The sequence below is a fragment of the Chlorocebus sabaeus genome, chromosome 12, assembly GCF_047675955.1.
Source record: "Chlorocebus sabaeus isolate Y175 chromosome 12, mChlSab1.0.hap1, whole genome shotgun sequence".
Lineage (NCBI taxonomy): Eukaryota > Metazoa > Chordata > Mammalia > Primates > Cercopithecidae > Chlorocebus > Chlorocebus sabaeus.
This window is the reverse complement of record NC_132915.1, coordinates 5,234,023-5,250,733: the sequence shown is the minus strand read 5'-3', so window position 1 is coordinate 5,250,733 and position 16,711 is coordinate 5,234,023. Positions and strand designations below refer to the sequence as shown.

Genomic DNA, 16,711 nt, shown 5'->3' with positions numbered 1-16,711 from the left:
TAATCCGGGAAGTTAAAGAGGATGAGGGCCGAGAGCATCTGTACCTGGAGCCATCATCATTGACGCCCAGGCCTGGCACTCACCAACGCTGACAGCAACATCACCCTGGAGCACCCCGATGTGGCTGCTGCACCCAGATGCAGGAGGGCGATTCTCCAGGTGCTTCGCCTCCCCCTATGCTGTGCAGGCTCAGAAATGACGTGGCCCCAGATGGCTGCCCTAGCCCGACCCCAGACAGGCGTCTGTCCAAGTGGGCTGGCTGCTGGCCGCCCCCTCCCATGACCTGAGCTTTACCAGGCCCCACCCATCGTGATCTGGGCTGGCCTGGCGTTGGGAAACCATGAAGACACTCAGGAGGTCTTGGGAAGGATGTAGTGTTTCAGGGGCACAATGGAGTGTGCAGGCGTGGGGGGACTTCCACATACATCCCAATGGACAAGAGGAGAGACCCCAGATTCACAAAGCACAGCCACCTGGCCCCTGCAGAGCAGACAGGCACCCTGCAGGGACATCTTCTTAACACTAAAATGAGGAAGTCTCACAGCCTGTGGGGAAGTGGTCCCCTGGCCTCCTAGGAGAGAATCTCCTCTCACTTGTCTCTCCTTCTGTCTGGCCTCACCCCGCTTCCTGGCCACCCTCCCTGCAGATGCCCTGGGCTCCCCTTGCCCTGCCAGGCCCCAGGGCCTTGACATCTGCTGTTTGCTCTGTCCAAGTCTATGAAGCCCCGTAGCCTGCCCCAGGGGCCCCTGATCAAAATGTCTCAATGACAGGAATCTGCCCATCAGCAACTTGTGTTTCTTTGAGACGGAGTCTCACTCTGTTGCCCAGGCTAGAGTGCAGTGGCGTGATCTCAGCTCACTTCAAGCTCTGCCTCCCGGCTTCACACCATTCTCCTGCCTCAGCCTCCTGTAGTAGCTGGGACTACAGGCGCCTGCCACCACGCCCGGCTAATTTTTTGTGTGTGTGTGTATATATATATATATATATATTTATTTATTTTAGTAGAGACGGGGTTTCACCGTGTTAGCCAGGCTGGTCTCGATCTCCTGACCTCGTGATCTGCCCTCCTCAGCCTCCCAGAGTGCTAGGATTACAGGTGTGAGTCACTGCACCAAGCCTTTTTTTTTTTTTTTTTTGAGATGAAGTGTCGCTGTGTCACCCAGGCTGGAGTGCAGTGGCACAATCTCGGCTCACTGCAACCTCCACTTCCCAGGTCCAAGCAATCCTACTGCCTCAGCCTCCCAAGTAGCTGGGACTACAGGTGTGTGCCACCACACCCAGCTAATTTTTAATATTTTTAGTAGAGATGGGGTTTCACCATGTTGGCCAGGATGGTCTCAATCTCTTGACCTCATGATCTGCCCTCCTCATCAGCTGGGATTACAGGTGAGAGCCACCACGCCCGGCCTATGACGGGAATCCGCCCATCAGCAACTTTTTGTATTGCCAGCAGTAAGTGAGAGGCTGGCTGTGCCCCAGACTCACAGAGCTCTTCAGTCCCTTTTCTGGAGCAGTAAGGAAAGTTATGAAAAGCAGTGTGTCCTCATGGTATGAGTGCAGCCACAGAAGCGTGAGCTGCCCACAGTGGACACACAATCGCAGGGTCACAGTGGGGACGTGACAGCCCACACCTGTGTGTATGAGGCACTGCCTGATCAGCCCCACTGCCTGGCATCCCACAGCCAGGGCAGGCATCCCTGACAGTTTCCATGGTGACGTCCTGGCACAGAGCACTGCCTCCCACACATACAGCTCATGTAAGGAGTGAGCTGGACTGGCCTCCGCTCGATGACCCTCCATGTCCAGCCCCGGGCCCTGGGCCAGGCTTATGGAGGCATCCGTGGTCACAGTCCCGCCGCAGAGGCATCAAGACTCAGCGACAGCCACCTGTCCTTTGTGAGTGCGTCTGTCCTGTGTGTGAGCCCATAGGCCCTGGAAAGGCACCTTCAGTGTCTTGGGGAGGCAAGGAAGCAGAAGTGGGTGGAGGCCACATGCTGAGGGAGGCCCTGGGTGGGCAGGCCCTGGGTGGGCTGTGGAAACAGCAGGAGCCCGGGCCTGGCTGAGGGGATCCACACAGGGTGTCTGAGTGTGGTCCTGGGGAGTCTAACCCCGGGTTGGTGCCTGGACAGGAGAATGTTCTAGCTGGAAGAACCTGCAAGGCCATGGTTTAAAATGTTTTAACTTGTGGGAAGACACAGCTTGGAGATGGCCTTGGAGCAGGGCTTTGAGGCACTGCTGGCCACACAGGCAATGCCCCTATTGGCCCCCTGCTTCCGTCACAGGCGAGAAGGTAACTGGGGCTCGGGGCCTCAGTCAGTGTCCGGGCGTCTGCTGGACCAGGCTGTGGCCAGCAGACCCGCTGTGCCTCCATGGGTGCGCCCAGCTGGGTGGACAGTGCCGCTGGCCCCACTCCCTGTACTTCCCCTGGCTCAGGGCCCAGCTGCCTCAGGTTCTGCAGCAGCCCAGGGAGCCAGGTGCTCAGGGCCACAGTTCCAGTTCCGGTCTCTTGTCTCTGTCCCTTACCCACACCAAGCCAGGGCTGGGCCCACGACAGACCACTGAACAACAACAGGCCTCGGCTCCAGCCCACAGCCTCCCTACCCCCAGTGGATGTGGCCTGACCTGGCCGTGTGTTCCTCACTGGTGGCTTCCTGTGAGCAAAAACAGCAGAGTTGAGACCGTGGTGGGAGCTGGGACAGCTCAGTGTCGGCATCGAGCTGCACAGGGTGAATGTGGTGTGATGGAGGTGAGCTCAGTGTGCATTTTACAAAGCACTCAAAAGCAAGTTCATCCTCTTATCCACAACAGTGATTTTTGCTACAGTACACCAAACTGAAACTTACTTCCTGAGCCCGATTTCTTCAGTGGTATAGTCCCTGTAAGCCCCTTTCCTAAGAGAAGCTACACCCGAGCCAGGAAGTTGTGCAAGGGGCCTTGCGGAATTCAAAGGCTTCCCTGATGGGCAAGCATCGAGTTGCTCTTAACAGAAACACAAAATGTCAGAATCCAGAAGGTCTCTTAGGGCCTCAGACCCGCCGTGGGTGACACATGAACCCCTCCAAGGTGCCAGTGAGGCATCAGAGGGCACCCTTGACAGGGCAGTGCCAGGGCCTCTTCTCAGGCACTGCCCCGTCTCAGGCACTGCCCCTCCTGGGACGAGGCCACGCCCTGTGTCTACCCTCGGGGCTCCAGGGCAAGGCTGTCACGAGGGGCACAGCCTCAGGCCTCAGCCCAGCCACCCTCTTGTTGGAACATCCCCAGGCAGTACCTGTGCCCCACAGCCTGTGTCCCCTGCTGGGTCATTTCTAGTATCTGATGAAACTGACTTGTCTTCATCAGGGTCACTTACTGGGCTCCAATTCTATGTAACTCAGCTGTGCCCTCTGTTCCTGGATGTGCAGCTCAATTTGCTCAAGAAAAATTGCTGGAGGGGGCAGCCCCGTTGACCCTTGGTTGAGACCACTTTCTGGGTTAACGCTGGTGTGTTTTGGGCGCTTTGGGGGTGAAGTCATTCGGTCAGATACTGAGGAAGCCACAGTTCTCCATCTTCCTGGAGAGACTTGGGCCCAGCTTTTCTGATATCCTGACATCCACAACGAAAACCTGAGCTCCCTTCTTTGGGTCAACCTGCGTGGGAACATCATCCACAAAGGGGCGTGTGCATGGCCGAGAGACTATCCCTGGCTACTTAGGTGGGCCTCTTGCCCCTCAGCCACTGGGTCATGCCTACAAATTCTGCCACACCTTGATGACGGGAGCTGGAGGGTTGGCCTCGGTGGGCTGCGGGCCTCAGCTCCATGGGAGCTGGTGCAGGGCCAGGACCCATCCCGAGTGCTCAGCTCAGCTCCACAGCTGAGAAGATTTGCCAGATGAAGGAAGCCAGTGGGACTCCCGGCACCGCCCCAGCCCTGAGCCACACTCGCTGCTTCCAGAATTGTTGTCTGTCCCTTCACTGGGACCTGGTCCCCGCTGGTCTTCAGAGGCCAAGCTCTTGCTGTGCACCCAGCCCCGCAGGTACCTGTCCTCCTACATGGCTGTTCTTCGCTCCTCCAGTCCCTGCTGCCCCCTGCCCCATGAGCATGCCATGTGCTGTTCTCAGCTGCCATGCAGTGCTGCCCCTGGGTGCCGTGGCACAGGTCCCCCTTCTGGGGTCCTTACGAGCAGGCAGTTCTGGGCTGAGGTGCACATCGGGGCCGCCCTTCCACCAATCACTCCCACTTCCCAGCCTCTCTGGGTGCCCACCTGGAGAACAGGCTTTTACCACCAGGTCAGTGATGCCAATTCCCCGCCTAGTGTGCTTGGAGCCCCCACTGGGGTCTTGAACGTGAGAAAAACTGCAGAAGGAGCCGAGGCCGCCTCACCCATGTCTTTGGCACAAGGCCCATTCATCAGAGGTGCTGGGGGCTGCAGCACAGCGAGTGAGCGTCCCTGTCACCCTCAAAGGAGCCAGCCCTGCCCTTGGGCTCCTGTGCCAAACTGGCCGGGCGCTTGGGGGACCTGCAGGTGGGCCAGTGAAGGGGGACCACAGACCAGGCCACACAGCTGGAAGTGCCCGGCCAGAATTTGCCCGGAGGCACTGGTGTCAGTGTGTTTTGGCTGCCAGAACAAAATACTACCTGAGGCTGGAGTCTGAGATCAAGGTGTGGGCAGGGCTGGTTTCTCCTGAGGCCTCTCCTTGGCTTGGAGATGTCAGTTTCCTCCCTGTGTCCACACACAGTCTTCTCTCTGTGTCTCGGTGTCCTCATCTCTTCTTATAAAGGCACCAGTAAGATTGAATCAGGGCCCAACCGAAGACCTCATTTTAACTTAATGTCTCTTTAAACACCCTGTCTCCAAATAGAGTCACATTTTCAGAGATACTGGGAATTAAATTTTCAACATATGAATCTGGGGGGACACAGTTCAGCCCATCCCAGCCTCCAATGCTTATGCCCAATCTGAGCCACCCCTTTCTTGCTTCTTTACCCCCAACCAGTTCAGTTCATCTTTTTCTTTCTTTCTTTCTTTCTTTAATTTTTTGAGTTGGGATTTTGGCATGTCCTCAGGCTGGAGTGTGGTGGTGTGATCACAACTCACTGTAGCCTCAACCTCCCGGGCTCAAGTGATCCTCCCACCTAAGCCCCCCACATATCTGGGACTGCAGGCACGTGCCACCACGGCAGATAATTTTTTGAATTTTTGTTGAGACACAGGGTCTCACTATGTTGCCCAGATTGGTCTCAAACTTCTGGCCTCAAGCAACCCTCCCGCCTCCCAAAGTGCTGGAATTACGTGCGAGAGCCACGGCGCCTGGCCCTTTCTCCTTGAACCTGAAGAGTTTCTGTTAAACTTTTTTTAAGCGTATGTTGTTCAGCGTTTTCCTGCGGCAGTTTTGGACCCACACAAGTGGGGATAACTGCAGTGAGTGTCCCTCCCCAGCTCCAGACACCTCAGCCTGGTGCTGTTCTTACGGCCCCTCGGCCCCCAGCCCTGCCACCCCCCCCCCCCCCACACACACACACTTCTGTTTACTGTAATATTTTAAAGCCTATCCCAGACCTGTTTTTATTCTGCGCAGCTATACTAATGGCTAGCTTATTTTAGGTAGTTTTCTTTTAAACAGAAAAAAAAAAAAGAAAGAAAGAAAAACAACACCTGCAGGCTTCAGTTTCCCTGACTGGAGAGGTTGAGATAAACATTTCTAGGGGCAGCTCCAGCTCTGACATCCTGGGGAACTCGAGACATAGCTTTGCCTTTTCCTAAAGTCTTCTTAAGGGTGTTTTCTGCGCCCATAACAAAGTATCTCAAGGGAGGCGCCTCCTCCCCAGAGAGGAAATGCTGGGTGTGGACCAAGCTTCAAAAGCCCAGGAAGTTATTTCATCAAATGATGAGGCCTTTCCAGGGTTGCAGACTATAACATGAAAGGGTAATTAGCTTCACCAGGGCCTATTGTGGGGCGGGGGGAGCGGGGAGGGATAGCATTCGGAGATATACCTAATGTAAATGATGAGTTAATGGGTGCAGCACACCAACATGGCACATGTATACATATGTAACAAACCTGCACCTGCACGTTGTGCACATGTACCCTAGAACTTAAAAAGTATATTAAAAAAAAAAAATTCACAAGTTGAAAAAAAAAAAAAGAAAGGGTTAAAATTAGCAACTTTCCAAAGTGGCGGTTTTATGTACTGTGATGAGGCTTAGGGCCCAGGGACCAGTCACTCATCCCATTTTACAGGTGAGGAAACTGAGGCTTAGAAAGGAGAGGTGAGTCATCCAGGGTCTCATGGCTGACAGGAGGCAGGAGCCTGGGGTCTCTCCACCTTGCACGGTTCATAATCAGACAGGGAAACCAAGGCTGGGCTGGGCAGCCCCAGGCTACACCTGCTGCAGCCTCCACACCACCCTCCTCTATAGGCAGTTCAGGCAACAGGAGACAGAGGGAGGCACAGCTCTTCATGGCTTCCTCACGTCCTCCCAGATTTTTTTTTTTTTAAAGTCTCGCTCTGTTGCCCAGGCTAGAGTGCAATGGTGCGATCTTGGCTCACTGCATCACTGCAACCTCTGCCTCCTGGGTTGAAGCGATTCTCCTGCCTCAGCCTCCCGAGTAGCTGGGATTACAGGCACCCACTACCACTGCCACTACCATACTCGGCTATATTTTTGTATTTTTTTTTTAGTAGAGACGGGGTTTCACCATGTTGGCCAGGCTGGTCTCAAACTCCTGACCTCAAGTGATCTGCCCGCCTCAGCCTCCCAAAGTGCTGGGATTACAGGTGTGAGCCACTGCGTCCGGCCTCCCCCTAAAATGTTGCCATGCTTGTCTGCACACTCAGGCATGTGGGTGCACACCTATATTCATCCATGTGGCGTGTCTGGAGGGTGTGGCCCCCCAGTGCCCAGCATAGAGCAGGCATGTGGCCACATGGCTCGGGTTGCAGGCAGGGGTACCCCCGTCCCCAGGGCTGCAGGCCGTGGCTGTGCTACCCACTGCCCACCCTAGTAAGCGCTGTGTTCCTCCAGCTGTGGCTCCTTTCAATAGTTTCTCAGATGCACCAGATAAAGTCATTGGCCAGGTTGTTCCAAATATGAAGATCTTGATCCACTTAAAATCTTTACTCGGTGCAATAGGCACAGGCAGCCGCTTGCGGGGTGAGGGAGGTAAGAGAGATGTGGCCGACTTGGCTCTTCACTTCATTCCCTTCTGCATGTTCCACTTTTTGCCTTGAGCCTGTGTGGCTTTTACAGTCACGAGAGCTGCCACTCCACTGCCGTGTGGGGTAGGGTGCACACATGACTCGGAAGCTGATGGCATCTATTTGCCTCCTTGTAGCTCGAGCCCAGAAAACTATCCTCTAAGACCAGACGTGACAAGGAGAAGCAGAGCTGTAAGAGCTGTGGTGAGACCTTCAACTCCATCACGAAGAGGAGGCATCACTGCAAGCTATGCGGGGCGGTGAGTCCCAGGAGAGGGGGACAGGGACAGGAGGCCACCCTGCTCGGACACAGCAGCTGAGTCCTCACCAGCAGCACACCAGCCCTGCACAGAAGAGCTTCCTGATCCTGGCTCATGGATATAGATGCCCTTGAGTGCAAAACTGTCCTGTCCAAAGTAGAATCTGATCACTTTTCTCTGGTCAGCTCTGGTGTTCAACAAACACTCCTTGTGGCTGGAGAAGTGCTGGATTGGGAACCACAGAACCGCTAGCTGGGTGACCTTGAGAACAAGGAGATGATAGTCCTCATTCCTTGCAAGGTGTAGTGGAGATGGGCGAAGGGTGTGGCTGTGCTGGGAGCTCCTACTGCTGATCTTTGCCCCAGCGCTCCAGTGGTGCTGAAGGCCTGGTGGGCCCATGTGATGAGGCAGTGCCTCCACCTGGCACCCCAGCTGCACACCATCTCCATTCCCCTCACTCCAAAGCCCATTCTCCTGAGAGTGGAGAAAATTCAATGCTTAATATTGAATATAAAAGTATCCCTGAGGAAGGAACTGATGATTTAAGTATCTTTAGGTTAAGAGGTTAAAGTTAAATCTACGTTAGCAACTGGATCTCAACACAGAATGCTTTGGTGTTTTTCCAAAGGGCACCAGCAACTTGTGCCTGAAGCAGTTGGTGTTACTTGTCATACCTTTGCCACGCAGCAGGAGGCAGCAGGGGGAGGGGAGTAAGTGGATGAGTCCTTGGAAGGATGGATGATGGATGGATAGGTGGGTAGAAGGATGGATGAATGGAAGAGTGGATGTAGAGGTGGGTGAATGGATAGGTGGGTGGGTGGATGGATGGATGGATGGATGGATGGATGGATGGATGGATGGAGGGATGGATGGATGAGGGGATGGATGGATGGATGGATAGGTGGGTAGTTAGATAAATGGCATATGGAAGTATGAATGGAAGTGGATATATAGGAAGTATAAATGGATGACTAGAGAACTGATGGATGGATGGATGAATAGACAAATAGTTGGATGGCATACAGAAGTATGGATGGATGGATGAAGGATAGATGGTGGAGGATGGATAGATGAATCGTTGGATGGATGGATGAATGGATGAGTGGATAATGAATGGGTGGATGGATGGATGGATGGATGGATGGGTGGATGAAGGGATGATGGATGGATGGATGATGGATGGATGAATGGATGGTAGAGGATGGATGGGGAGGTAAGTGTGAAATGTGATCTGTACCTCTTAAAGAACTCTCAGTTTGGGGCCCAGTTTATACTCCAGAATTGGGGGATTTAACTTAAACCTGGTTTCCCCATCAGACCTGAGGGGAATCTGTTGCTTTAAGAGCCATCCTCAGACTATGTGCCCAGGCCCCTGCTCAGCTCCAGGCCTCAGGCTTTGTGACCACTCAGGATCAGAAGCTGCAGCCTCTGTTAATCTTCTTTGGAGTGGGCGTCCTCATGGCCAACCTGGACTTCCCCGCACAGCAGAGGTGGCTCAGGGCCCTCACTGACGTCACTGCATCTCCATGTCAGCCTGCTGGGGCTTAGCTTTCATTGCCTTGGTTTGTCCAGTATTCCTGCTTCCTCACACAAGTGATAGAGAAAAGATAAATTCCAAAAATAAATAAAATCCTCGTAAAAATAGGACTCCAGAACAGGGTGCCTTCCATCTACTTAAAAAGCGCAATCTCCCCCCTGCTGTGGCTCCTGAGACCTTTGATATGAGCTCAGTGTTTGAGTGCCATGGTCCCTTAGCAGCCGGTGCCCACAGGTTTAGGTTCAAACTAGAATTTCCCAAGGTTTGAACAAGGATCTCCCAGTCCTCTGCAATATTCGGTACACGGGGCAGGATGGAACAGGAGAAGCAGATGCAGAAGTGGGTGTGGGTGGCCCTGAGGCAGCAGGAGCCTCTGTGTGCTGGGAAAAGGATCCAGCAGAGGGAGGGAGACCGAGGCAGAGAGAGACAGGACCACTGACGGGACGCAGCTGGAGGGGCCAGAGGAGGGGGCACAAGGGGGCCTGCCAGAAGTGTCCAGGGTAGGAAAAGCTCTGGAAAAGTCACTGAGGAGCACTCCTTGGCTACATTCCCACGCTCCACCCATGCATCTGAGTCACATGTCACTGTACAAACAGACCATGACGACTTCATCCATTCATCTGCCAATGGACACGGGCTGCTTCCAGCTTTTGGCTACTGTGAATAACACCGCTATGGACGTGAATGTACAAACATCCCTTCAGATCCTCCTTTCAGTTCTTTTGGGTACATGCCCCGAGTGGAACTGTTGCATCGTATGGTAACTCTGTGTTTAACATTTTGAGGAGCACCCTACTGCTTCCCACAGAGGCTGCGCCAGTTTGCTTCCCACCAATAGTGCAAGGATTCCGATCTCTCCACATCGTGCCAACACTATTTTCCTTTCGTTGCTGTTGTCATTGTTGGTCTGGAAAATAGCCGTGCTGAAGGGTGAGAGGTGGTTTCTGCTTGTGAATTTGATTTGCATTTCCCTGATGGCCAGTGATGGGGTGTCTTCCCGTGTGCTTGGCGGCTCTTCCCACTCTTCTTCCCATGCACACAGACTCCTGGACTCTGGACCCTCCAGGACAGGAGGGTGGATACCAGATGCCCAGCAGGGTCAGCCTTGCTCTCTGCCCTCAGACAGGACTCCCCCCTGCACGTCAAGGAGAAGCCCTTACGCCTCCCCACACTGTGTTAAGTCTCCTCCCGCCCACTCCACCTCTCCTCTGGCCTCTTCCTGGATAATCCTCTGCCCCAGAGCACTGGGGTCACAGGTGCCCTCTGTTTGGCAGGTCATCTGTGGGAAGTGCTCCGAGTTCAAGGCCGAGAACAGCCGGCAGAGCCGCGTCTGCAGACAGTGTTTCCTGACACAGCCAGTGGCTCCCGAGAGCCCCAGCCCCGAGGCTCCGGCCGAGCCCAAGCAGAGCACAGAGGTGGGTGCTCCCAGCTCCTGCTGCCATCCTGGCAGTGTGGCAGAGCCTCCAGACACCTGCTTCCGTGCCCCAGCAGCTCCAGCTGCCTCTGCTTTCGGGCGTCCTTGGGGCCAGGACAGATGTGAGTGTGTCTCAGTGGGGCCCCCAGGCTGGGAACACACTCGGAAGATCCCGTGTGTGCACACTGGCTGCTCGGGACCAGCCACGGCCAAGGCTTGGGAACCATTTGCATCTAGGAGTTAGATGGGAACAAGTGTCACTCCTGGTCACCTGGTTGGAGGGCATGGATTGAAGCTGCCCTCAAGTCCAGGCCTTGAGGCCCACCTGAGGGGAGACACTGCCCTTGTCTCGGCCTGCCTCACCTCCAGCTGTCAGAGGGTGAGCAGGGCCCTGGAGGCAGGCACCTCCTCCTCCTCCTCCCACTCCCCTTCTCCTCCTCCTCTTCCCCCTCCTTCCTCTCCCTCTGCATCCCTGTCTTTCTCCTTCTCCTCTCCCTCCTCCTCCTGCTCCCTCTCCTCCTCCCCATCTTCTTCTCCCCCACACTCCTCTCCTTCTCTTCCTCTGTTCCTCCTCCATTCCTCTTTCTGAGAGTGGCTGCTGCTTTCCCTGCCTTCTTTCCTCAAGAACACAGTCTATTCTGGGGGGTTGCAGGAAAGCTGAAAAAGAAAACGTGAGCTTCCAGAAAAGCGCATCGCCCTTTCTCTGCACTCGACACAGCCTGCAGTTCGCAGTGCCGGCTGCACGCTGGGGTCTCCTGGGAAGCTTCTAGTGTTGATTTCCCTCGTAGAGGCTCAGTCAGATGATGGGGGTCAGTGTGTTTTCAGGGTCCCAGCTGCTCTGACTTACTGGAGCCCTGACCTCGGTCCTCGGTCTCAGAAGTCAAGGATGTAAGTCTATTAGGACTGAGCGTTGAATGGTCTTGATGGTGAAAAAGGACCTTGCTCTGCCCACTGAGCTCCCTCATGCCTGCAATTTAAATACCAAGGTGTGTTCTGAGAGCGCCAGGTCCTTGGGGCACGGGCCTCCAGGGTCCTGTAAGGTGGACTCTGGCCTCGAAGGGGGCCCAGGTCTGAGGAGTCCAGCTCTGGTGTCTAAGCCATGTCCAAATGGTGGACAGTAGCTTCAACAGTGACATGACAGAGGGAGGGCCTGTGTGTGGCACGTGTGGTGTGTGTGCTGTGTGCGCATGCACACGCATGTATACGGTGTGTATAGAACTGACACGCGTGAAGTCCCTGTCCCGTGACCCACCCTCAGGTACTTGCTGTTGGGTTTTCCTGTGATTTTGATGTGTCCTGACCCAGCATAGGGACACCCTCCCCTTAGAGAGCGCAGCCTGCAAACCCCGCCTGACACCACACACGCCTACGTCCTGCAGGCTTCTGGTGACCCTTGGAAGCCGGGTGAGCCTGGTCCCGGTCTCTGTGCAGGGCTTGGCCAGGTCTCCACAGCCAGCTCCTCCCAAGCAGTGGCCCTGGCCCTGCCCCAGCCTCCTCAGAACAGGGTGTGACCACTGCAGGCGAGACTGCCCCTAACCTGTGTTTTTGTATCCCCAGAAGACACCCGCTGCAGACGCCCAGCCCAGCCTGCTCTGTGGCCCCCTGCGGCTGTCAGACAGCGGTGAGACCTGGAGCGAGGTGTGGGCCGCCATCCCCATGTCGGATCCCCAGGTGCTGCACCTGCAGGGAGGCAGCCAGGTACGTGTCCCCACACCCCCAGGCCCTTGGGCCAGCAGGCCTGTGCCACCAGCTGGGGCCCACCTGCTTGAGCAGTGTCACCTGGGGCCTCAGTTTCCCCAGCAGCGCAGGATTCCCTCTGCTCCCCAGTCACAGGAGACAGAACCTACTGGCACCTGGGTGGACCCCAGAGCCAGCCAGGGTGCAAGGAGGGGTGGGCCAAGGGGGCACAAAGGGTGGCCAGGAGCCACAGAACCTGTCAGGTGAGACTCAGGAACCCACACAGCCCTGGCCTGGCCCCTTGGAGCCCCAGTTGCTGCTCTGTCATAGGGACTGGCCTGTCCTGCCTCGCCTCCCCAGGGGCCAGACAGCCCAAAGGAGGCCATGGAGTCTGGGGGGTCAGGTGAGGGGGGCAAGGCGTCCCCTCCCCTATATCCTCCCTCGGGGAGAACCAGTAGGTCCCCCCACCAACTGGCCTCCTGTTGACAAAAGACAGTGCAGGCACAGCCACCAGGCCCCTCGGGCTCAGCACCTGCCTTGTGTTGCAAGGGTCTGGGAGTGGCTTCCTGGGAGAGGCCCCTGTCACTGAGGTGAGCCCGAGGCCGGGAAGCTGAGGCACTGCTGACCATCTGCTCCTCTGCTGCAGGACGGCCGGCTGCCCCGCACCATCCCTCTCCCTGGCTGCAAACTGAGTGTGCCGGACCCTGAGGAGAGGCTGGACTCCGGGCATGTGTGGAAGCTGCAGTGGGCCAAGCAATCCTGGTACCTGAGCGCCCCCTCCGCAGAGCTGCAGCAGCGATGGCTGGAGACCCTGAGCACTGCTGCCCGTGGGGACACGGCCCAGGACAGCCCGGGGACCCTGCAGCCTCAGGTCCCTGTGGGCACAGCTGCTCCGTGAGCTGAGTCTCCTGCTGCCCTGCACTCCACCACATTGGGCCTGTGCTCTCCTGGGAGGTGGTGTCAGAGGCCAGATGAAGACCGCCCTGGACTGCTGAGGGTGGGCCAACGGCCCAGAGCTCAGGACACTTGGCTTTGGAGGGAAGGAAACTGAGGCCCAGAGAGGGGCAGCCACTGGCCAAGGGTCACCCAGCAAGTCTTGGCTGAGAGCCTGGCCTCCAGCCCCAGCAGTGTGGCCCAGAGCAGGGGCCGACTGCCACAGTAACCATCATCCATATGGATCGTGTGGTGATGCTGGCCCAGAAGGCAGAAGGAGGCAGCATGGGCACTGCCAGGGACAGCCACATCCGGCCGGTCTGCAGTGTGGTCCACCCCCGCCTCTGCCCAGCCTGTCTACACCGTGTGAGCTGAATCATGACTCGCTTCCCACCTCCCTTCTCTGTCCTCTCCTGAGGTCCTGCCTCCAGCCCCCAGGAAGTGGACCTGCCGCGTCCTAGCTGGACTCATGGTTCCTAAATAACTGCACTCGGAAGCTCTGCTGGGACTTACCCCAGCCACTGAGTGGCAGACGCATGAGATTTGTGGCTGTTCCTGGCGCTAGTGGCACACAGTGCTTATCTGCATAAATAAACACTGGCCACCGGCAGTGGCGCAGCCTCAGTGCTCTCTCCTGAGCCCCTCAGCGGGGTCCCCCCCACAAGGTGGACTGACTGATAAAAGGTTGAGGGATAAGGGTGATGGAACTGCACACCGCCTGGAGAGCAGTTCTGCATCTGCTGTCCTGCCAGGGGTGGGCAGATGGCAGGTGAAGATGGCCAGGCTCAGAGATGGGGAGGGTGGGGTGCAGGGCACTCGAGATGGTGCCAGTGGGGACCTTGCAGAGGCCACTGGGGTGCGGGTGCTCTTTGCACCAGAGCCCCAAGGGCCTCTGGGAGAGAGTGGGGGAATTTAGGGACCAGTGATGGGGGATGCTCACTGGTCAGGACCCCCACTCCTCTAATATCCATATAGCACCATGTGGAGACACCTAGGAAGACATGCAGGGCACCTACCGGGGGGCTGAGAGGGCAGGGGGAGGAGCCAGAAATGGGAGACTGATCCCAGGTGGGGGGCAGGTGAGCTGGGAACACAGGTAGGGGGGACAGCTGAGATGGGGGCACAGGCGAGTGGGGGACAGCTGAGATGGGGGCACAGGCGAGTGGGGGACAGCTGAGATGGGGGCACAGGCGAGTGGGGGACAGCTGAGATGGGGGCACAGGCGAGTGGGGGACAGCTGAGATGGGGGCACAGGCGAGTGGGGGACAGCTGAGATGGGGCACAGGCGAGTGGGGGACAGCTGAGATGGCACAGGCGAGTGGGGGACAGCTGAGATGGGGGCACAGGCGAGTGGGGGACAGCTGAGATGGGGGCACAGGCGAGTGGGGGACAGCTGAGATGGGGGCACAGGCGAGTGGGGGACAGCTGAGATGGGGGCACAGGCGAGTGGGGGACAGCTGAGATGGGGGCACAGGCGAGTGGGGGACAGCTGAGATGGGGGCACAGGCGAGTGGGGGACAGCTGAGATGGGGGCACAGGTGAGTGGGGGACAGCTGAGATGGGGCACAGGCGAGTGGGGGACAGCTGAGATGGGGCACAGGCGAGTGGGGGACAGCTGAGATGGGGTCACAGGCGAGTGGGGGCACAGGCGAGTGGGGGCACAGGCGAGTGGGGGACAGCTGAGATGGGGCACAGGTGAGTGGGGGACAGCTGAGATGGGGGCACAGGTGAGTGGAGGACAGCTGAGATGGGGCACAGGTGAGTGGGGGACAGCTGAGATGGGGGCACAGGTGAGTGGGGGACAGCTGAGATGGGGCACAGGTGAGTGGGGGACAGCTGAGATGGGGGCACAGGTGAGTGGGGGACAGCTGAGATGGGGCACAGGTGAGTGGGGGACAGCTGAGATGGGGGCACAGGTGAGTGGGGGACAGCTGAGATGGGGGCACAGGTGAGTGGGGGACAGCTGAGATGGGGGCACAGGTGAGTGGGGGCACAGGTGAGTGGGGGACAGCTGAGATGGGGGCACAGGTGAGTGGGGGACAGCTGAGATGGCACAGGTGAGTGGGGGCACAGGTGAGTGGGGGACAGCTGAGATGGGGGCACAGGTGAGTGGGGGACAGCTGAGATGGGGGCACAGGTGAGGGCGAGGGTGAGCTCCCATGAGCTCTAGCGGGGCCGTGCTTGGATGCTGCAGCCACTGCACACGGAGCCCCTGCTGGCTACCCGGGCCTCTGCCACTGCTTCCCACACTGTGCTGGATGTTCTGGTCCCACTTCACACTGAGGAAACTGAGGCTCAGGCATGCTAAACAATGTGCATGCTTCCACACTGGACAGTGCCCGCCGGGGGAGATGGGATCAGACCTTTCTAGCTGCACAGAGGTGCCCCGACCGGCTCCAGCTGCTGCTCAAGGAAGCAGCAAAGCCCCTCACCCCGCTAGGGACAGGGGTGGAGGAGGCCTCAAGGGGACCCCAGCTGCTGGTCCTGCCTTCTGCCCTGCAGATCTGAGCTCTGACCCACATTCATCCCCTACGGAGCAGTGGCGGAGCCGCTCCCTCACACACATCTACTGAGCATCCGCGGCAGCCCTCATGAGGCCCTTCTTTGAAGGGTCAGGACTCCGTCCTCTGCCTGCTCCAGTAGTTCCATTTCTGCCATCTCACCACAACCCCAGGAAATCCCCACTTGACAGCTGAGGAAACTGAGTCAGAGAAAGGACACCCCCAGAGCCCCACAGCTCTGGAACTGAGCAGGCACCTGGAATTGGCCTGCCGGGCATGGTGAATCCAGCAGGGCAGGGGTCTGCTGGGGCCAAAGACTGTGCTGTGGGGGTCGCCATGGTGAGTCCCCTAGCCTCAAGCCCTCTGTCTTGCACCCACCAGTCTGGCTAGTCCGCTGGGAGGCAGGGACAAGGTGCGTCACCGCAGGTCTGGGGCAGGGCATGCCCCCGGACTCTGCCACCTGCTGCGAGGCCAGTCCTGATGGGAGCTTGTTTGCTGTCATACTGGTGGCTGTAGGCTGTTGTTCCCACTTTTTCCAAAAGAGGAAGCTGAGGCTCAGACAGGGGCAGTGAGAGGCCTCCGGCATGCAGAGCCTACGTGCTGTGCCCTTACAGATCCGGCCTTCCTAGGGTCTGTCCTCAGAGACCCCTCCTGCGGGACACCCCACCAAAGATGCTGCTGGGGAGCTGGCTGCCACGGGGGCCTCCACACCGGGGCGTCGGTGCTGCCTGGGCCTAGCCTCTCGCCACACACTGCCCCACCCCCCGTTCCGGCCCTCCCACCCCACAGTCCAGGGCTTGGGCACACTCCACTGCCCATTAAAGGAGTGGCGGAGCCTGGACGCATGCTGGACGCATGCTGGCTTTTGGCCTCTTTACCATCTTCCCTCCCCTTTCTCCCCAAGGCCACCCCCTCCAGAGGCATAGGAGACCACTCCCTGGGTTGGAGGAAGGGAGGCCTGTGGCTGAGTGGGAGGTAGCTCCTGGTGTCTCAGGCCTGAAGAACGTGGAATGGGGCAGCACAGAGTCTGGGGAGTCCATCACCACAGGAGTCAGGGAGGGACTGGGCTGGGGGCCCTTCTGAGGCTCCCCCACACCCTAGCCTGCAGGATGGGGGCTCCTGGTACCAGCCCAAGGGCTAAGGTTGGAGCACAGTGGACACCAGAGCTGAAAGGCTTTCACAGGTGCAAGCGGTGTGGGTGGTGAGAGCAA

General features: G+C 57.6%; 1 protein-coding gene across 9 annotated transcripts in view; it reads left to right on the top strand.

The window, feature by feature from the left end:
* The window catches only part of FGD3 (FYVE, RhoGEF and PH domain containing 3), an 85,552-nt gene extending 71,942 nt beyond the window's left edge, over positions 1-13,610 (top strand). For 8 of the 9 annotated variants that reach the window (XM_037998632.2, XM_007969765.3, XM_073021444.1 and 5 more), the window contains 4 exons: positions 7,316-7,438; positions 10,250-10,390; positions 11,947-12,087; positions 12,713-13,610. In XM_037998632.2, the coding sequence (XP_037854560.2) occupies positions 7,316-7,438; positions 10,250-10,390; positions 11,947-12,087; positions 12,713-12,964 (657 nt within the window). In that variant the 3' untranslated portion in view covers positions 12,965-13,610. The remainder of the gene's footprint in view (positions 1-7,315; positions 7,439-10,249; positions 10,391-11,946; positions 12,088-12,712) is intronic. The other variant, XM_007969766.3, reaches the window with a different exon arrangement.
* The last annotated feature ends 3,101 nt before the right edge of the window (positions 13,611-16,711 follow it).